General features: G+C 43.7%; 5 protein-coding genes across 5 annotated transcripts; 2 read left to right on the top strand and 3 right to left on the bottom strand.

The window, feature by feature from the left end:
* Window positions 1–1,260: 1,260 nt before the first annotated feature.
* On the top strand, window positions 1,261–4,266 carry EAF02_009558 (uncharacterized protein; the record flags this gene model as incomplete). The annotated part of the gene is made up of 4 exons (XM_038905606.1): window positions 1,261–2,237; window positions 2,288–2,465; window positions 2,513–3,489; window positions 3,622–4,266. The coding sequence occupies exons 1-4, from the start codon at window positions 2,229–2,231 to the stop codon at window positions 4,264–4,266; spliced, it is 1,809 nt and encodes a 602-aa protein (XP_038754664.1). The 5' UTR covers window positions 1,261–2,228.
* A 1,873-nt stretch (window positions 4,267–6,139) lies between these two features.
* EAF02_009559 (uncharacterized protein) lies at window positions 6,140–8,572 on the bottom strand. Its single transcript, XM_038905607.1, has 3 exons — window positions 8,018–8,572; window positions 7,341–7,740; window positions 6,140–7,275 (listed from the first exon to the last, which is right to left on the bottom strand). The coding sequence occupies exons 1-3, from the start codon at window positions 8,314–8,316 to the stop codon at window positions 6,451–6,453; spliced, it is 1,524 nt and encodes a 507-aa protein (XP_038754665.1). The 5' UTR covers window positions 8,317–8,572; the 3' UTR covers window positions 6,140–6,450.
* Window positions 8,573–8,933: 361 nt separating this feature from the next.
* Window positions 8,934–10,475, bottom strand: EAF02_009560 (uncharacterized protein; the record flags this gene model as incomplete). The annotated part of the gene is made up of 3 exons (XM_038905608.1): window positions 8,934–9,014; window positions 9,072–10,109; window positions 10,167–10,475. The coding sequence occupies 3 exons, from the start codon at window positions 10,473–10,475 to the stop codon at window positions 8,934–8,936; spliced, it is 1,428 nt and encodes a 475-aa protein (XP_038754666.1).
* A 930-nt stretch (window positions 10,476–11,405) lies between these two features.
* EAF02_009561 (uncharacterized protein) lies at window positions 11,406–14,668 on the bottom strand (the record flags this gene model as incomplete). Its single annotated transcript, XM_038905609.1, has 8 exons — window positions 11,406–12,027; window positions 12,087–12,393; window positions 12,445–12,527; window positions 12,574–13,898; window positions 13,952–14,122; window positions 14,181–14,348; window positions 14,395–14,537; window positions 14,599–14,668. The coding sequence occupies 8 exons, from the start codon at window positions 14,666–14,668 to the stop codon at window positions 11,406–11,408; spliced, it is 2,889 nt and encodes a 962-aa protein (XP_038754667.1).
* A 1,246-nt stretch (window positions 14,669–15,914) lies between these two features.
* On the top strand, window positions 15,915–21,056 carry EAF02_009562 (uncharacterized protein; the record flags this gene model as incomplete). Its single annotated transcript, XM_038905610.1, has 2 exons — window positions 15,915–16,298; window positions 16,353–21,056. The coding sequence occupies 2 exons, from the start codon at window positions 15,915–15,917 to the stop codon at window positions 21,054–21,056; spliced, it is 5,088 nt and encodes a 1,695-aa protein (XP_038754668.1).
* Window positions 21,057–21,509: the final 453 nt, after the last annotated feature.

Below are 21,509 nucleotides of genomic sequence, written 5' to 3' on the forward strand. Positions count from 1 at the left end.
GCCTGCTTTGCATTACTTGCAAACAATACCAAACGCTCGTAATTGACTCGAAGAAATGGAAACAAAATGAAATTTACACACCACAATCGTCCTCCCCAATTGAGCATTTGTTGACTAACCGAGGTTCATTGTGTAAGCAAATGATATCACGATTGTCAATTGGCGATGCGCATAAATGTGAAGCTATTGGCTAAAATCAAGCTGAACAATTCAGCCGAGAAATAGCTGCAGCTTTCACTGACCACTGCGGCCGGTATTGTATCACGAGGGGAAAACACTGCAGAGGTCGTTGCCATCATGACAACGGGAGTCTGAAAATTGGTTTGGATGAGGAAATGTGTATCAATAATCCAAGAAAAGTAAGTGATGCAAGATTCCTCGCACAACAGCGGTAAGAAATGATTGTTCGGTTGTCTCAGAATTTGTATCTCTAACCCTCAACCCAGCTAGAACCAGATGTGAATGTTTGACCGCAGACTTGAGCAATTTAACATTCCATGAGTATTTGTTGAGTTGGATAACAACGAATGATAATTCTGGTCGTTATCAGACAGTCCTTGGATGATTGATATCGGATGCCTCAAAAGTTGTCTCTTGACTGGCTCGGCACGCGGTGGCTGATTTCATTTCCCGACCACCAGTGGGTGCACGGACTCACGGGACACTAAAGTGGGAAAGCACAATTTCACACCAAAAAGAGCGATTTTAATAATTTAATTAAAATTGAAATTGTTGTTCAATTTGATTGAAATTGAAATATATAGTTTTCAAGCATAAAGATTCTATATAGAATAAATTTTGAACTAAAATGATCAAAATTGAAGTCTTGGTAATAGAATATATAATCTCCCACCAAAAACTTTGGTGGGAAAACGCACTATTGAATTTTTCAGCTCAAATCTCACTTTTTGAAACAAGCTTTAAGAAAACTATTCTTTAATGCTTGAAAAACACATTATATCAATTTGAATAAGATTCAATCGAAATTTGAATTTTAATTGAATTATTAAAGTCACTCTTTTTGGTATGAAATTGTGCTTTGCTGTCACGTTGTCCCGTGAGTCCGTGCACCCACTGGTGGACATTCCTCGTAAAGTATCCAGTACATTTTCTGTGCCGTCCGGTAATTTTTCCTTCCAACGAAATGAAGTTTCTTCCAACATTCTGATCAGCTTCGCTGCTTCGGCAATTAGGAGTATATGGAATATCATCACTTGTAACGTGAGAGAGAAATTCATGTTCCTAGTGGGCATTAGGCGAACTTATCTACGTCTGATCATGGCGAATCCAGCAGCATTCTGTACAGATTACCTTTTAATGTATCAGATAATGTGGCCAACGCCGAGCTGCTCCTCTCGGTAGTGTATCCCGAATTTGGCGGACTTGATTCCCAAGTGGGGTTCTTGTCCCGATATGAGAAAAAATACATGGAGCGGGGTGCCACAGAGATACTGGGGGCGGAACGACAGAAGCTAAAAGGCTGCAGTCTTGCGGCCCACGATCATTGGACAATTTTTTTTATAAAAGGCCTCGGAAGAATTGACCCTAGATAAGGTGTATTGGGTGCTGGGTGGCACGATTGATTAAGCCTTTGAAAAAAGTTGAGCCACCGTACGCAATTTGATCTGAAAGTTTGGATCCAGCTTGTTTGACGGATTTTGTCATGCTACACGTTACACACGGCTGCAGTGACTACCGGGCATGTGCCATCCATATGTTCTGTTACTATTTCCGCCATCTATACCTTTGCTTTCATCGTATTTTTATCTTTTCTTCCTTCGTTTTTGGATCTATAGGCCTCGACGTTTGATCCCGCGCTTTCAGTCGCAACCCGTTTTCCACAACCCTTCTCGATCATAATATGTATTCTAGACGTTCCTCGTATTAGATTCGTCACAGATCAACATCGTCATTCTCTTGAACCTTTATATCTTACGTTTCATGCCTATAGCGGATGACTGTTGGAGCAATCGGATTTATTACTTCTAGGGAATATTCCAAACAAATCAGAAAATTATATCAGTTATACCTTTGTTAAGTTTGTCAGTGAGGTTGGACAATCGCTGGGTAATCGTGCATGGTTGATCAACAATAAATACTTAGCTTATACGATAAACTGGAGTCATGTATACAACATCGACCATATAGAAGATCTTCATATCACACAAGTCAATCTCTTTAAAGGAACCTCGTCTTTCATTGCATGATACACCATATATCTTCCCATCATGGGTTGGGTACGCATCGCCCAGAATCTCTGGACATTCTAATGCTTATTAGACTTTAGGTGGAGAAGACGAATATGACCGTGGCGAAGAGCGCCGTTGGAAGACGATTCAGACTGGAATTTTCCGGGCACAGGTACGAGAGAAAAGGCTCTAGATTTTTGACAGAAGTAAGAGCTGGTCTCGCCACGTTCTTTGCTATGGCATACATCATCTCAGTAAATTCATCAATCGTATCAGGTAAGTTTTCTACCTATACTTCGATAACTCCCCTCACATCTTTCAAGCTACCGGAGGAACATGTGTATGCGACTACCCTCCTGGATCTACGGATCCCTTCTGCTTAGATAACTCAACGGATCCCAGTTACCAGATATGTGTTCAGGAGATCAACCAAGATTTAGTCACAGGCACGGCAGCGATATCTGCACTGACGAGTTTTTGCATGGGTGTTTTTGCAAATATGCCGATAGCGCTAGCCCCCGGAATGGGGTTAAATGCATATTTTGCTTATCAAGTTGTTGGAATACATGGACAAGGACCTGTCTCATACAGACTAGCATTGACAGCTGTATTCATCGAAGGATTACTCTTTGTTGCGCTCTCGATACTCGGGCTCAGACAATGGCTTGCTCGCGCAATACCTCGAAGCTTGAAGATAGCCAGCGGTGCAGGCATTGGACTTTATCTCGCTCTCATCGGACTCACTTACAGTGCGGGAATCGGTGCTATCACAGGCAGTAATGCTGATGTACCTCTTCAAGTAACTGGCTGTATACCCGAGCTTATTGCTCCAGATGGAACTTGCACGTCTGGGAAAATGCGAAGTCCGACAATGTGGCTTGGCATATTCGGTGGGGGGATGTTCACAGCGTTTCTCATGATGTACCGCGTCAAAGGTGCAGTCATAGCCGGGATTCTCCTCGTCTCTATCGTTTCGTGGCCGCGCAATACTTCCGTTACTTATTTCCCTCCTACTGTTTCTGGCGATGCGGCATTCGAGTTCTTTAAGAAAATCGTCACCTTTCATCCCATTTCTCGAGTGCTAGCTGTGCAAGATTGGAATATCACTGGAGCCGGGGCTGGACAATTCGCTTCCGCACTCATCACTTTCCTTTACGTCGATATCCTTGATTGCACCGGCACGTTATATTCGATGGCTCGTTTCTGTGGAGCCATCGACGAAGATACGCAGGATTTTGAAGGCAGCGCCGTAGCCTATCTCGTTGACCGCCTTTGGCATATCTCTGGGTTTCCTTTGTGGGTTCGCCCTCCTGTCACTGCATTTATCGAAATCGGGTGCTGGGGATATCAGAAGGAGGCGTTACAGGACTCACGGCCGTCACTACCGGATTTGCTTCTTCATCAGTCTTTTCTTCGCGCCAATATTCGCTAGGTATACCTCCTTGGGCAACAGGCTTTTACTTTGATACTCGTTGGAGCGATGATGGCACGCGCGTGCACGGAGATCAATTGGCGGTACCTTGGAGATTCTATTCCGGCTTTCTTGACGCTGGCAATTATGCCTTTTACGTATTCGATCGCTTACGGGCTCATTACTGGAATCGTTACATATACTTTACTTAATACATCGGCATGGGTGTTGGCGAAAATGTCAGGAGGAAGAATTATGCCACACGACTATGAGTTGAAAGATTACTGGACATACAAAGTTCGGGGTGGCTTATTGCCTGGTTGGGTACGCAGAGCCACACGGGGGAAGAGAGATTTTTGGCGCGAGTGGGATTTTAATGCGGAGGTGGCGGATAAAGTTGAGAGTGTGAGGGGACATAAGACGAGAGGAAGTGTAGCGAAGAGTCATAAGAGCTCGAAGAGTCATGATGTGCATGGGAGGCAAAAGGAAAATAGTGGAATGCCCAGTGTGAATATGAATGGGCATGGAGAGCGAACGTGGGAGATGCCCGAGATGGCGTTTCCGAAAAATGTTGCGGCAGGGATTGGAGAAGCGATCGGAGGAGAGGAGAGGAGGGAAAGTATGAGGACTATGAGTTCTGTTGGGAGGAGTCTGGGGAGGAGATGATGAGTGGGAGGTTGAGGGTTAATGATGATGGATAGTTTTGGTTGGTAATGGCCAGTACTGGATACTTTCTAGGCTGGATTTAATTCACAATGATAAGAGGGATTTCGAGATACCAAATAGGAATATGGATATGGATTTGGATGGCTGGCGTAGATAGATTGGTATGATTATATTATTATAGTTCTCGAGACTCATCGAGAAATGTCTAGAAAACTCATGGATGGTTTACATGACTGATTGGAAACTGGTAGATGCAATGCGCTTTTCACGAGATTAAATATCTGCGAACGAATAGGATCAATTAGCAAGGCGCAATGAATACCCAAAGACGATATTTCGGATCTATTAACTACACAAACAGCAAAGCGACGTACATACATATGACAACCACCTCCTCAACCCCTCCACCCAATTCCACATCCTCAAAACCCATCCCTCGCATTCACCAAATCATCATCATCATCACCCCAATTCACCCAACCTCACCCTCACCTTCCCATATCATCCCCAATCCCACCTCTTCCCACATCCGAGAAACAAAAAATGCCATGCGGCTCAGGGGGTAACGTCTGAGTATGCACATGCCCTAAAACGGCACCTCTGCTTCACAAGCCTACGAAGTGATTGTCTTCTTGTAGAATCAGTTGCCTGGTTTAAGTTAAGGAATCTCCAAGATTCGTTTGCATAGAGCGTCCTTTATTTTTTGTCAATTTTTTGAGTTTTGGACTGGGAGGGGAATTTCTTTTGGGTGGGTGAGTGTTGGGAGGGCGATGCGGGCGGGTGAGGTTATATTCACTTTTGGTGGGTGGGGACTGGGTGGATGCGGGAAGATGGGATGAAATGAGATCAGATGAGATATTTTTGCAGGAGAGAGAGAGCATGGTATAAGTGTAGTCGTAGTCGTAGTCGAGAGAAATTTAAATTAGTATTGGTTTGGAAGATAGGGAGGAAGTTATTAAACCACAAGATATATATCAAGAAGTGAGTCCAAAGTGATGTAGCGTACATCACTCTGCGCAATCCGAAGCGCATAATTCTGTTCAATGTATGCAACAGCTTAGACTAGCAAGGCATCACAGTTTTCTTTAGTAATACAGATAGAATACACAATATAATGAATTGATTATTTCAACTGGCTTACGGATTCGAGTGTCCCCGATGGTTTCCAGATTGCGAAAATCCTTCACTGTTGAATTGCAATGACTACAAAACAGATCTTCTCCTACCCATATCATTTCACGCCTCACTCTAGTAATATGCATGTCAAAGTAGAGCCGCTTTGCAGAAACGATGTCGAAGCTTCCGAAGCAGTCCCTGCAAACAGCATATATGGAGTCTGCAACGTGATCAAGTATCGTATGTCGATGTCTATGAATTCAAGTATCTTTCTCAAAAATAGATAACAAGGCCAATGAAAAATGTACCAGAGTTTTCAGATGGGTCTTTCCTGTCATGGACATGGGAAAGTAGTAAAGAAAGTGAAGAGTAGACATCGATCGTAAACAGCACTCTGGCTCTACGACGTTCAACGCCCAAGGCGTTAATTGATGATGCATCTCTACATCTATCATTTCAAAGTTGTCTGTTCGGCATACTGTCGATCGATCATAACCTACTATGGCTAGATCCCAGGCCCATGTGGTGACGAGACTTGAAGATGTAGGCGCGAGCTCACATTCAGTCTGATTACGAGCTTATTAAGGAGCGTCAGAGTGTGTCTAAGTGTCGGACCCAACTTCCCACATTATAGAGTACCATGAAGCACCTTTACTTCGAGGTTTCTTCGTCCGCCTAATGCAGAAATCAACATCATTGTCAAACAGCACGGCTTCGGTCTCACTGTATTTTAAAATTGTTGGAGCAAACATAATATAAGGATGATGTTCATAACTTAAAAGTGTCGCTTGTATTAGAGGAAAAAGACCAAAAACTCCTACCGATATGCCCTTCCTTCATATCATGGCCAGCTGTGCAACCTCCCAATTGTGCATATACCGAAGCATGGATGCGATCCTTTACCCATTCCCATCCCGAATTTAACCTGATGCCCTCGTCATTGCTGTCATAACATTCATTTCATTCATAAAGTTCATCCATCCCCTCCTCTCCGTCGTATCTCCCACTTACCCAATACAAGCTTGGCCCGAGTGCGAGCAATTCCAAAAGTCAGCAAATTAACTTAAGCTAAATAAAGGAAGGTATCAATAACAGAGCATTTTCGTAAGAGTGATATTCGCCATTCGATATTCCGTATAAAGATTCGCCCGGGCCGGCTAGTCGATTCCCCTCGCCTCTACCATCTGGATCAACGCTGTCAGTAGAGCCAGTAGAAGATTTTCGGCCTAGAGCTTTTGCCTCTTCGAGCTCCATCTCATGAAGCTTTTTCTTCTTCTCAATTTCTGGGTTTGGCTGAGGGATATCGTCGTTGCCAAGTAACAAGTGTCCAGGCACTGCCTCGAATTCTCCTTCATCATCATCCCCTTCTCCCTCACTAGAATCATCCCCGCTCATGATGGGACTATCAAGCTGTGCAGATCTAGGACTCTTCACAATCATCTCCGGACTCTGAGGTCGAGAATCAAACCCACTGGTGCTTGTCGCTTCGCTCTTACCGGAATCTGTCTTTTTGAGAGGTCGGCTGCCTTCAAGGGTAAATGGCGTCAATGTGGGATCAAATTCCGCTGGTAAACCAAGAGCAGCTGCTACCGCGTGCGCTTCAATAAGGGGACCAGTTGCACTCTCGAGATTGCTTGCAACGATTGACGTTTCATGTCCGCTAACCCCACTCTCTTGTAAAATGCGAGTGTAACTTTGACGTGCCGGATCTGCATCTCGTTTTTGCTTCTTCTTTAACCTTTTATCCGTGGGTCTTACGACAACGACTGGTATGGGCGAATACTGCAAGCACCATTTTGAGAACGAGTTTCTGTTTCCCATCAAACCTTGGAACCCCCCAAGACTTCGCCCCCGAGTTCCAACGATGAGCATTGCAGGTTCGTAAATTTGGATCTGGACACCCGAATTGTTAGTAAGTGGCGATAATTATCTGCGAACACCCAACGGTCCAAACTTACCATCTTTTGAAAAGTTGTATGGACTTTGCCTATGGCATACTCCAGTACAATACTGACAGCTTTATTATCATCGTTCTTCTTTTGTATCGCATCTAGTAGTTCTCTCGCATCCTGCTGATATTGCTTGATCTCCAGGGCTCTGTCAGTGATCAACTTCGAATCTTTATCAACAACCCTTAAGCAGATAATTTGGTCTCCATCGTCGACGAGCTCCTCTAGCATCCATTGTAAAGCGATATCCGAATAGGAATTCTCGTCTATGCCGACCATGAAAGTCCTCGAGGATCGTTTGTATTGATATCCTTCATGTTTAGAGTTCTGAGTGTAACTTCTTGTATTCCTCTCTGTGTCTTCTGATAGCGATCCAATGCTATCGAATGAGACTTTTCCTTTAAACTTTCTGTTGTTGGGCGCCATTAGTGTCAGATTCATGTATCGCAAAGAGATATTGGGTAGTAATGCAATAAAGATCCAGATCAACCATAGAGAGCTGTCTTGCGCGATATAGAAACCAAGTGGGGTTGATCACCCGCCCCCAGATTTCGGCCGCTAGGATCCGGGAAGGAAAGCGTGGGACATTATAAAGTATACTTTGATTTGATGGTACGGCCTATTCCCACCTTCCCTTGAAACAAAACATCGTCGCACAAAGAATAAGGAAATGGGACACAACTTACGGTGGAGGAGGTGGACTCGAGCCCCTCAGACGAGGACGAGTCAGCGTCTTCTTTCCTTTACCTCCCTTCCCGTCTTTCAAGGGCCGCGGACCTCTCGAACCCCCTCTGAAGGATATGCTCGACATCGAGTTTACCCGTTGGTTAGGCGGATGATCATATTGGACATGCTCTGTGATAGATCTAAGCTTTCGAGAAGAAAAATAGTCCGAATTTGTTGGCGCAGAAATATTTGGTGAAAGGGGAGATTTGGGGGATGGCGAATCTGAGCTTCTAAAGTGCGGGGAAGTAGGAGCCGACATGGTAAGTTGTTGTTCAATTATAAATTAGACATTTGGTCTCTTTCAAGGCGACTTTATAGTAATTGTTGAATGCTTATGTCGAATGAGGTGAGCATAAGAACTTTGAGATTGTTGGTTTGAGATTTGTCAAAGTGGATGGATGAAGTGGTCCGTTCTAGGCTTCAGGCGAGAAACAGCGGTGTCGTACTAGGATTATTTAGACATTTATTATTCATGCCCAGATACTGAAGTTGAAAGATTCTGGCTAATCAGCTAAGGTATGGGTGAATCAACAATTATGTATGCATTTTGTTACGTTATTAGTAGTCTTTATGAGACATGCTGAATGCCAAGATAGTCGTCGTCGCGCCTTCCCTTTCAGCCTTGTGAGTTGCTTACGACAGGTACAACTGTGATGGTAAAATCATGGATACTCTTTCACCCGGGAATAGCACAGCAACGTATACATATACATGGGGTTTACTTCATAATTTATTTTGATCTACTTGTAAGGCTCCTCGCCTTCGTCCATTTTTGACAAGCCATTTCGTGGATTTGTCTTTTCCACCCCCCAGTACGCCATACCAATGCCATAGAGTTGAAAGCAATATTGTCAAGAGAGAAGCATGAAAGGTATTTTAGTATGTGCGAGCAAGGTTTCTGAGATACCAGTCCACCAATTTGCGGCCGACCTTTGCTTCAGAAATATGAATGAGATCCTGTAAAAATTTATTAGCAATTTTGTATTTTGCATTGATGTTTTCTAATAGACTTACTCCTTGCATGGCATAATCGAGATCGTTAGAATTGACCACTTCTCCGTCCAACAATCCATTATCAGTCCATCTAATTTGTCTGCTGCGTTGCTTGTTGACCAATAACCATCCCCTCAACTTCTCAGGTTCAACCTCCAAGAATCCAGCCAACTTCTTTACATCCATGGTGGTGTATAACCTGAGATAGGACTTCACAGTTGGGCTCCACATGTTCGTCTTAACCTCATCCATGAAGATAGATAGATGGTGCTCGAGAGGGTCGACGTTTAATTCTGGGTTGTCGAAGTCAGGAGGAGTAGGAGAGATAAACTTGGGGCATGCAGAGCGGAATAGCTCCTCAAAGATTGGGAGAGATTCAGGTCCACCGCGTTGAAGTTTAAGAAGTTGGTCACCATACTTCTCGCGGAGAGCAGTGTGGATGGTATCATCGAGACGGGTTGGGTGGAAAGCCACACAGATGGCAATGAGAGCGTACATTTGATCGTTCTTCTTGGAGATTGAGTCATACTGGGCGTTCTTTTGGAAGTTCTTGGTTCTTGAAACGTAGATCAAGATGTGGCTGAACATGCGGATGGCATCTGCGTATCTGCGCATCATCATGTATGAGAATCCTACATAGTAATAGGTAGTGAAATGAGCGGCCATGACGCGCGCAAACATAGCCTTCTTGTTAAGCTCGATATCGTCAAGTGTCTTCAAGGCGAGACTGAAATCACCGAGGAGACAATGAACTCGCAATAATCCAATGATGGAGAAGTATCCGAGCATTCTGTACAAGGACTTCGAACCATAATCACCGGCGACCGCCATAGGCTCTTCATTGCGCTTCATGGCAGCTAATTGCTCGTTGATCTGCGATCTCTGAATGAGAGAGTATAAAACGTTCAAAACACTGTAACATCCCCATGTGTTTGGCGCCTCGCGAAGGATTTGAATTTCTTCTTCATTTGTACCTTGACGTGCGACACGATTTCTGTACGAGCAGAAAGAGTTGAACTGGTAGATGAACTCGTCGATGACATCCCAAGCCCAGTAGTACTGTAGCTATAATTAGCGTCCCATGCGAGTCTGTTGATAAATGAACAAAGAACTTACCGATGGTGGTTCGAGGTCAACTGGTCCGTCAGAGTTCAAAATGAAGTGAAACAAACTACAATAATTATCGTAGCTTGCAAACTTGACTTCCAAAGGAGCAGAAAAGTCCAAGGGTTGTGCAGCAGCAGCAAGTCTCGACTGAATATCATCTGTCTGTTGTGCCATGCTCATCGAGTTGACCTGCTCCAACTCTTCCATACCTTCATATTGAACCTGTTCTTTATAGTCGTTGGCAAGAGCCTCCTCCTCAATATCGGAGTCATCGTCCAAGGCTCGCGATGCGATGCCGCCGTTTTGAAAGGCGCTCATGATGCTGAAATTTTGCTCGGAGTCGTCGTCGAAGCAGAGTAAAAATTTAAACCCCACCACCAAAGGATTCAAAATCGAGGTTCGGTTATCGCACTAGGACACTAGGGCTAGTTAAAACAAATCTATCTCCCTAAATATTCAGCACTATTTTTCATTCTCCTAGCTTCTAATAATTGTATTTCCTTGCCGATTTTCAAACATAATATAATTCTTTGACTATTTGTCATATTTAGAAAAATTATCTGGGAGGCTTTCAAGCACCTGTTGTTGCAAATTGAAGGGATTTTGTTGAATTGGCGGATTAACTTGAATTTATGGTCACGTGTAGCTTGCTATATTGAATTCATCTCTTTGCGTGGAAATGAAAGATATGTCGCAGACATTGCTTTTTACCCTAGATCAGCATCTAAGTTCGAGAGAATGTTTGATCTTCAGACTGTATTGAAACATTAGAAAGCTCTTACTGCTAGATCTGAAGTGGGCATGAAGTGGGCGTTGAAAAATGTAATGAAGCCCATTCAGGCACATTTCATGAATTTCCTCCATTGAAATGACTTGCTCCACAGGACATCAAAAATTATGAATACAAAAAGTTTTTGAAGCACTTTGATATCCATGGATGTATGTGATCGTGGTTCATTACTCAATAGACTGATAGGAAACGAGGAATATTGCTTCTAGTCTCAGGATTCAAAGCATCTATGTGTAAATGATTGCTTCATATCCCTGTGAGAGCAAGTACTTCTAGATTTCAGGCAATTTGAACGAATTGTATCATGGTAATGCATCTTGTTTCTCAATACTACTCACTGTGGGAATCATGGAAACCAATCTACCTAATTTTCGCTTGCCTCGCTGAAATGCTCCTTTATCGGTACAAACCCACCATATTACTTCGTCACCTTCGTATCATGCGTGATAAATTTCATCCTACTGCATATACTCAACCAAAAGACTTCTGGCCTCAGAATTTAATCTTTCGTTGACGTAACCTGAAATTGCTCTGTCGTGTCGTTGATTTGCCTCTCTCAAATATGATCCCACCCAAAGCTTTACATCCGTGATCTCTGGCCATTCGTCAACTGCAACCTTCTTGCAAGTGTTAAGTTGTGTAAAGCCAACTCCGAAACTTAAGTCGTCGACATCTGCTTCAGCCACTACATCATCGGTTGTGACAGGTAGTGGTGGGTTCTCCAACAACTTGAGGAGAGCCTCACAAGTCTTAGACCAACCCTTCTTATATCTAACAGCAAATGCTTGAGAATCGGTCAGGGTCTTAGTCAAAGAGATGACGGCGATTTTGCGGTCTAGTGGCCGAGGGAATTGCTGGGTGATTGGGAGGATAATGGTCAAGTAAAGAGGCACGAATACGGTGTCTTGTACAGCATCTGATTGCTTTATAAAGAAATCTGCTCCAAGGCCTTGCTGATCCTTAGATGAGATGAGATGATAGAAACGGACAAAGCGACGCTTAAACGCTTCGGGAGGGTTGCTGTTAAGGCGTGTGAACATGATGTTTAAGATCGTAGGGAAATATTGTTCAATGGCAGAGCTATCACATGTTAGAACAGAAACAATTGGTATGTTAGGAGGAGAATTAGAGTTGCTTACACATTGCACGAAATAATTAAAGCTTCTAGAACATCAAAACTTTGTAGCTCAGTTCTTGATTTTCCGGCCATAAGCTTCTGGAAAATGCCAAGTATTGGCTCGAGTTGGTTATTCGCTACAAGTTCAGCAGCGCATTTAGGGATCATTGCGGAAAGCAATCTAGTCAGGGCAGGCACGTTTCCTCGAGACTCCCAAAGAGTAGGACTTAGGATTGGGGCAATCAAGTTTCTGTAGTAGTCGGAAAGTGTCGTGGACGGGTTGGCTTCCAGAAGAGCGGCGAATAGTTGGAAGACATAGGGCATGAATTCTTGACGATTGTTAGTGCAGGACCCCATTTTTGAGTGGATATTGAGCATACCTTGAACGTCGCTAGAGAGAATACCAGCAAAGGTAGGATACAGATCATTCTCAAGTTTGTCGGGTTGTGAAGGCGCCGACCATCTTTTTCAAGTTAGCATTACATCTTGTAAAGAACCTGTGTACATACCTGATCAAAGCGCCAAAGGCTTCGAAGTGATAGTAGTAAAAGCGTGGGTTACTAGGGTTTTGGCCAATGACTTGAGTGATCTTGATCAAGTGCTGCAAAACGTTATCTGCTATTGGAATAACGCCGTCCTTAATGACAATGAGCACTCTCATAACACAGCGCATGAGGAACTCATTCTCCTGAATTTTCTCGGGTGCGGCATCTTTCTCGATCAAATGGAACAAGTGATTTAAAAGGCTCTCGGCGAGTGGCAATACATCCTCCTTCCCAAAGATATGCTGGTTTGCATCGTTTGTGAGAAACAGAACTCTTTCCACAGTAATTGCGGCGTAAGTGTATACCACATAGTTCGAGGAACCTAGATTCTTGACCAGGGGTTCAAATGCCGCCTTCCATTGATCTTTGGTCAATTGACTACGGAATGTATAAAGGAATTTAATAGCATCAACCTTCAAGATCGGCTCAACATTGCTTTCCGCAAGAAGATCATTCGCGATATTCTGTTGGAAAAAGTCGACAACATTCACTAAGGGGTTTGTGGTTTTGACTCCTTGTCCTGTTGTGATGACACCCTTAGCTGCGATAGCCGAAAACAAATATACGGCGGTATCCTTAGATTTCCAATGATCGCTACCGTTTTGGGAGAATTGGTCAAGATAATGCTTGATATATCTCCCAACAACATCTGTCACAAGTGGCTCGAACTTCTCCAGAAGCTTGCGCAAGAAGTCGGTAGCTGCTCGTCTTCTGGTGTCAGCATCTGAGCCCTCCAGATCTCTACGGATATACTCGATGGGCTCATCCTCGAATTGTTCGATATCCGTTTCTCTCAAGCTAACATTGGGCAGAATGACCTTCTCAACCACCTGACTCAGAATCTCGCCATTATTGAAATTTTGAGCATGCTTGTCAAGACTAGCAACTGCGGTCAAAAAATGCAATGCTTTGCTAACTAGGATATCGAATTTTGTTTCCGGTCCAATGGTTGTTAACAGACTCCAAGCACTTGTGATGAATGGCTCGCAAAGACTTCCAAATGCATCTTCATATTTCTGCATGTAAAGTGTCGAAACCTCACATATGCCAGCTTTCACGAACTCAAGAGGTCCCGACTCAGAATCGTCGTCCGTCGCCAAAAGAGGATTTTCATATGTAAGGTATTTGTGCAAGAGTTTCGATAAGTCTCCGATATTATCCTCGAAGATAGGAGGGAGATCTTGGCAAGAAAGATCGAAGAAAACTTTCATCAAAAGGTTCATTGTCTCAAAATGTTGCTTCAGAACCTCTTTATTATCCTTATTTGCTTGGATCTGCTGGTCGGTGCTCTGTGAAAAATAGATCAGCTGGTGCCTACATCTCTGAGTGGGTGGGATCTTACCGCCAGAAGCTGTACAAAAGGTTGACCAAATTTTGATAGTACGTGGTTGACTTCTGTGTATAGAGCATCTGAGGCGAACAGCGGTCTCCATCTCTTGAATATTGAATGCGCGACTTCCAGTACACCATTATTGATTTTAGCGTTATTAGGAGTGAGGCGGGAAACCAAGTCCTACATAGAGTCAGTAAATACTTCGACACGCAAGTGATTCGGCACGCAAGTGACCAACATCGACCAATGTATCCCATCTGTCCCAGAAGTCTGATTCTGCAATAATACTGATAGCTTCTCCAAGTTGGGCTTGTATACTGTTTGGGACCGAGACCATGAGGCCAATTAACTCAGTCTTTATCGTGAAAACTTCATTTTGTGGAAGCTTGTAGTTTCTCTCTTCGTCCTGAAGATTTGTTAGCAGAGAATGGGAATTAGAGCGAGATACTTACCACATAGTTGTACTTGATGAAATTCTTGAAGCATAGAGCACCCGAGAGCCTCGTATTAACTGGCAGGTCATCTGCTGCAACGATGTTGAGGAGGAGGAGAGAAAATCCAGGTTTGGCTTGCTCTACTTTCAAGGCTGCCTCAGCTGTACAAAACAGTTAACAATAATTACTTTATAAATATGAGTAAAAAAAAAGTTCACAAACCTTGCTTATGCTGCCTTGGGTCCAAGGTAGCTTGAAGCAGAGCTGCAACTGTTTGAATATCTGAAGACATATTTAAAGAGACCGTGTGAAGATCTAATAAATAGAAATCAAGAGCTGGTGATTGACACAGAATAATGTTTGCTGGTAAACTTTCTAGAACCTAAAAAGGATGGAGGGACGGAGGTGAAGATAATCCGAGACCCGATTTATTAGGAACACAGAAAGACCTTTATAAGGATGATTCCTTGATTTCAGCTAAAGCAACAAACAATTCATGAGCTATTTGAAACAAGAACCAAAGATGTACGTTGAGTTTTCGTTGTATCCCAGAGATTTCATTCAAGATCATCATCACCCCCTGACATCTTTATTTTGAGATATTTGTACTCTTATCTGATCTAGTTATTGAAGGAAACCGAGGAGTTCCCTCATTGAAGACTAGTGTCATCATCATCAATGTGCTTCATTGATTGAAATTGGCAGCCTTGTAGCCTTATAGACCTGGCAACATTTTGATAGCCTCAGAAGTGAAGACAAAAATTTATAGAGGATATTGATGAAGTCCATCCTACACTCCCTTCTCGCATGAATACCAGGTACTTGGGACATATGTTTGTGTGTTAGCTGGCTCCTAGATACTTGTGGTGTGTATGCTACCTATTTCCGAAAGTTCGATTCTTCGCATTGGAATAGCCACTTCACTTCATCCACACCTCACATCCTATTTTGAAGGTTCAGTTTACTGTCGCTGCTTTATTCCATTCACTCCTCATTCGCCATACTTCAGGGATTTTGCCCCGTTTAGCTGCTTCACTTTACGCATCCATCACCCTTTCACTATGCAACATCAATTTCCATGATTGAATAAGTACACATGTTGATTAAACTTGATAATTCGTACAAGACATATCAGACGTCCCTTATAATTTTCACTGCATTGGCTTTATCAAGATCAAGCTTTTATCGAGCCCAGATAAAGAAGTATGGGCTTGAAGTCTCTCATCAGCTGACTATCAATATCCATCTATCATATCTCAGGGAGCTAAACCTAGAATGGCCTACAGTGTATAGGTCCCGAGTTTCGTTTCTCTACTGATGTGCATCTTGTTACCATGACCCTTTATAAATTCTCCATATACAATGCTAGAGACCACTTGAAAAAATAGAGCTAGCTGTCGGTTGCCTTAAAATCGGGAAACATCGTTGTCTCGGCGCTCTACAAGCATCTGCTGCCTTGTTATTTTCTTTTCGTCAACTTCGATTGCATGATTCGCACACAACACTGCAATTCAAATCTTGAAACGAAAGACATCCAAATGTATCCCCCATTTACTAACAGATGGAATTTCGAAACAGATTCTCGAGTTCAAAGAAATCCTCGAGTTTCCAACCCTCGAGCTTCTATGCCTCCACCTGTCGGGGACGCAGCTCAGACGCCGGAACCAAGGAGCTCTAGCGGAATTGCGAGTGTATTTAAAAGCTTGACTGGCGGCAAAATTACCAAAAGCCCAAGTACGCAATCTCCAGCAACGGGTCCTTTACAGCTCGACAATGGAAGCATTCCGCAAAAGCTTAGCCATGGAGGTATACTCAGCCATGAGCCAACTCTTGAACAGCTACAAGCAGGGCATAGTCTTGCAGATCGCATTCGCGCAGCGGAACATTTACGCCGTGCTGTGATTGATTTCCCCCTGGAAAATGTTGGTAGATTAGATCGAGATATTACTTGCCGCTTGCTAACTTTTTGTTAATAGGTTTCTATGATATTTATTGCAGGCAAAGATTTAATCGAACCAACTCAGCCACAGCAAGCGCGAATCGCGGGGTTCGAATTGTTGACCGCTTGCGTTCAATGTACATCCTCGAATGATCCTGAAAGAGCAAGCTTTTTCCAAGTATTAAGTCATCCTGCAAATAGAGAAGATTTTAACCTACAGCTTGTATCGTTGATCGAACTATCACGACACGGGAAAGATCTCTCGGGTTTCCATTATAAATTACTCCCACTATTAACTACATGGCTGAAGGATACTTGGTCTGCAGCAACAGCAGAACGAATCTCACGTAAGAAGGCTGCCCGTCAGAGCTCCCTCCCAAAAGAGGAACCGCCTTTAGATGAGGAATCTAATCTAGCTCTTCTGTTTGTCTTCATTGCGGATATTATCAAATTCAGCTCCAACATTGTCACCGATTCAGCATCGTCCGACCTTCTTTCTCAGATTCTTGAGATTTGTACGTCATCTGCTACAGAGGCGGATCTCAAAGCATGCAATCAATTGTTTGATGCTGTCATAACGTATGGAGATATTCCAGATAGCAAGCTTCAGCCAGTTGTGAAGGTGCTATGCTCTATACATAGCTCTCTTTGGAATGTGCATCAAGACGCCTGGAGATGTATCAGCAACTTATGCAAATCCCATCACGGGCTCACAATGGTTAGAATACTGATGGAAGTTGTTGGAAAGCCGTTGTTAGACAAGTCCGATGATAAGCAATATAGCCAGAATGTTAAAGAGGTAAGGGGTGCTATATCGGCGTTGGAGAAACTACTTGCAAAGGACACAAAGAATGGTTACCCCTTGGTCCCATTCACCCTTCTTATGGCATCTCTGCGAAAGGTTCTTGAGCTAGACCGTACCTCAGTTGATTGCGATATCTTGCAGCTGATTCACTCGCTTTTCACTCATGAAGGTGGAATTATGCAGAATGTGCTTGACGAAGACTGGTCACCAATGTTTGATATTGTGTTTAGCTGCTCTAGACGTATTCCAGATCCAGTGACGAATCGGTCTCAGATATACAACACTATCAATGGAAGCCCCCCTTCCAAAGACGAAACTTCCCAGCAAAAGTTTATAACAAAAATGGGGGAACTGATTGGTGGTCTAATTATGCGCGTCGAGCAATTATTAAATTCGCCTCCACTCAACTTCGTTCAGAAAGACGACTGCATTGAATTTTTCGTCAGATCTCATACCTATCTTTCAGACACTTGCGCAAAGTTGGTCATTGATCATTTCATAGACTACAAATGTTGCTCGCCATCGGATTTACGATGGAAAAAGAACATTGACCTGATTCTTGGCGGCTTCCTTGCTGATCGGTCCCGCCCACCCGATATTCGACTGCACGCTCTGAAAGCAGTGACAGATGTATATGTTATCGTCAGCGTTACTGATCAACCGGAGATTTTCGAGGCTTTTGCGGTGACAGTCTTGGGATATGTTCGAGATGAGAAGGATATTGCAATACTGCAGGAATTCATTGATTTCGCTGTAGTGATGGCCGAACAAACTTTGGACAACAGTTTATTTCAACATGCTGTAGACATTATGAGAAGTGTGGTCACCAGTGATCGAATGCAATCACCTCTTGGATCGCCTCCAGGGACTCGTCATGGAATCTTGTCGAGCAAGTCTTCATCTTCTTATGCCGCACCTCCTATTGTGCACAGCCCTTCCAATATCATTGTGAGAGGTTTTATTCAAATATTCATGAGAACCATGTTTACGCATGTCTCTAAGTCATTACGGGTGTTTGAAGAATTACTTGCCATCGCACAAGCTTCTGACTGCCCAACAGACTCTCGCATATCTGCTCTAAAAATGTTCTTTCGGCTTCGAGCAGACGCGATGAACAGAATTTTTCTTACGCCCTTCACAGAGTCAGATACTTTAGCCGCTTCTCTCTATCGAACAGCTGAATCACTAGCTAAGAAGCACGCTGCAGATGAAGCCGCCCAGCAAAGTCGGTTAGCTCGAGCAGATGAATCTAATTCTCGCCTATCTCGAAGTACGTCAGGCGGTCAAGCACAGTCTCTTCCCAAACAAAGCTTCAGATTAGGCAGTGGCATGAATCGAACTTTACAGCGTAACCACCAGATGTGGATGTCACCAGACGCCGACGCCTTGCCAGACACTACAAATGGCAATGCTACTATACGCCTAGTTTCAATAATTGAAGATGTGGATCAGAAGTTCATTGCGCAAAACTTGGATGCTGCAGGATTGGTTTCTGATCAAGAGAACTCACAGCACTCTGCGGCTCGAGATACTATCGCTGAAGCAGATTCAGTACGGGAGAACAAACAAGATTCCGCGGTAGAAGCTTCCGATGATCTCTCCCGTACCTCTGTCGAGTCCGCCCATCCGGATCTGACTGATACTGAAGAGAAGGGGCTTGACCATAGCAATAACTTGAACCCTTACCAGCCACTTGTGCAGACTGTCTTGAACATTGACTCTTATCTCGATGTTCTTTGTCAGCTCCTTGATGGTGGCTGTGATTGGGAAGTTTACAGCTATATTCTTGTTCACCTGCCATCTCAGTTGACCAACCAAGCCCTTTTCAAGTCATCAATTCCTCAGATAAAGAAGCTCAGATCTTTGCTATGTGATTTGATCAGAGATAGTAGTTTTCAAGAGCCCCCAGTATCATCTGGGTTGCGCAAAGCTGACGTGGCCATTTGTCTCTTTAACGTCTTGACAATGGTCACAAGTTATAACCGAGAGTTTTCCAAAACCGAGGAAGATGAAATTGTTAGGACCTTCTTACAAGGTGTAGGCGCGTGGGAGCGGGCTGCCAAATGCTGCATCCATGCCCTTTCGATTTGCTGCCATGAACTTCCTGGATCGACTAGAAAAGCTCTTGTGACTATTCTTCAAAAGATGTCGCAGATTATCACTCAACAACATGTCGCAATTCACATTCTAGAATTTTTGGCTTGTTTGTCCAGACTCCCAGAACTATATGCCAACTTTCGAGAAGAGGAATACCGAACTGTTTTCGCTGTATGTTTCCGATACCTTCAAAATGTACGAGATCAACCGAGCAAGGATAACAGCTCGAAAAACAACTTCCCCCGAGCTCGAGTTGCCTCGGGACCACTTTCAACAGAGAGTAACTTGGTAGATTCAAGCGTGCAAGCAAGCAGCTCGGATGATTTACCACAGTATGTATATGCTCTTGCATATCATGTTATCATCTTCTGGTTTCTGTCCTTGAAACTCACTGATCGTGCTGGTCAAGTTGGTTGGATTGCCAAGAACCTCGTTTCGACTGATGCGAATGGAAAGGAGAAGATTGATGAGCAAGCACAAGTCACCTTGGACTATATGCAAAGAGTTGCTTATGCTGATGTGGACGAATCCTCTGCCGATCCAGACTTTATCCCAGAACTGTATGGTGAAATACTGAAAAAGCGCTGGATTATTGGCCATAGTGTTGTCACCATTGAACAGGCTACCCACAAAGGCTGGGCGCAAATTACCAAGCGCCATCCTTCAGGTACTTCTTGTTATATGGTTCGCGAAAAGTTTAGCCCGCCGCCTCCTCATCAGATCTCTCTCTCTACCGATGCTTTACGCGACGCAAAACACTCTAATGCCAATGTTGTTCTCCCCAGCCACCTCCTCCTACAATTGACCGCCTCAATTCCGCAAGGCACTGAGTTCACACGCCCGATCGCTCTTCCTGATGACGACATGACTAGGCGTGCTGTAAAGGCTCTGGATCGCAATCTTACCGTGGATGGGCACAAAGTTGGTGTCATTTATATCGGTGACAAGCAGACACAGGAAGTCGAGATACTTGCTAATATTACAGGCAGTGAGGAGTACTATACATTTCTTGCAGGGCTTGCGACGGTGACCGAACTCAAGGGGGCCAAGTTCAATGCCCAGGGTCTTGACACAATGTACGGTACGGATGGAGAGAAGGTATTCTGCTGGAGAGATCGGGTTTCTGAAATAGTTTTTCACGTGACAACACAGATGCCGACAAATCTCGAGATGGATCCACAGTGCGCTCAAAAGAAGAGACATATTGGTAATGACTATGTGAATATCATTTTCAACAACTCCGGCTTGCCGTTCAAATACGACACATTTCCATCTGCTTTCAACTATGTCAATATTGTTATTGCTCCAGAATCCCGTCTCTCTTTTACCGCTGCTAGAGATCCACGACAAGGACAATTGCGAAAAGACCCATACTACAAAGTTCAAGTCATGAGCAAACCTGGATTCCCGGAGATTTCTCCTGCTGCTGAGATGAAAATTGTCAGTCTGAGGAATTTGCCGGAATTTATTCGCTTGCTAGCAATGAATGCTTCAGTCTTTTCCTCGGTCTGGGCAAATCGTGAGGGTGGAGAACACGTTTCACCATGGCGCAATCGTCTACGTGAGATCAATCGGCTCAGAGCAAAGCATGCACCAAAGCGATCTGATTCTACTCATAATTCCCCACCAGGTACATCCACTGGTGCAGTTTCCGAGGCTAAGGCCCGCGAGAGCATGACTAGTATTCGCCGGGCTTCTGTCGCCAACTTCAGTTTTCTATCTAGTTCAGTTGACGCTAGTTCTCAAAAATCGTCGGTTTTGTCTACGGCAGAACCGGACAAGGACACAATTGGGGATGAGCCAATGGTTGATAGTTTAGACTTCTCAAGATGGGCGTAATATAAAATGTGAGGCGTTGGGTTGAAACAACTGAAATGATTGGGAAATACCACAAAAGTTTTTATCTTATCTTAATTTATTCCATTGTCTTTCATTTACCAGCTGGAAGGGGCAGTTATGAGATGGTGGGGTTCCAGCTTGACATTAATCAGGTTGGTAAATTTGTATGGGCAAAGAGGGAGCATTTTTCTTTTCTTTTAGTGATCATCTATAAACACACCGTGACATAGCTTAACATCTAAATTGAGTATTTATCTATGAATCTCGCTACATGCTCTGCCTGTAAATCAATTTCATTGGAAATTTCAGTATGATTGCGTGGTAGAACCTATTTTTTCAATGCTTCGTGAAGCCGCAACCGACCAAAGCGAACATGGTTATGTGCGTACAATGCCTACAAAGCTTCAGGCCCGACCTTATTGACCCGAAGTCATTTGCAGAGTTCCAGTCTTC

This window comes from Botrytis sinoallii (genome assembly GCF_014898435.1).
Source record: "Botrytis sinoallii strain Bc 23 chromosome Unknown BSIN_020, whole genome shotgun sequence".
Taxonomy (NCBI): Eukaryota; Fungi; Ascomycota; class Leotiomycetes; order Helotiales; family Sclerotiniaceae; genus Botrytis; species Botrytis sinoallii.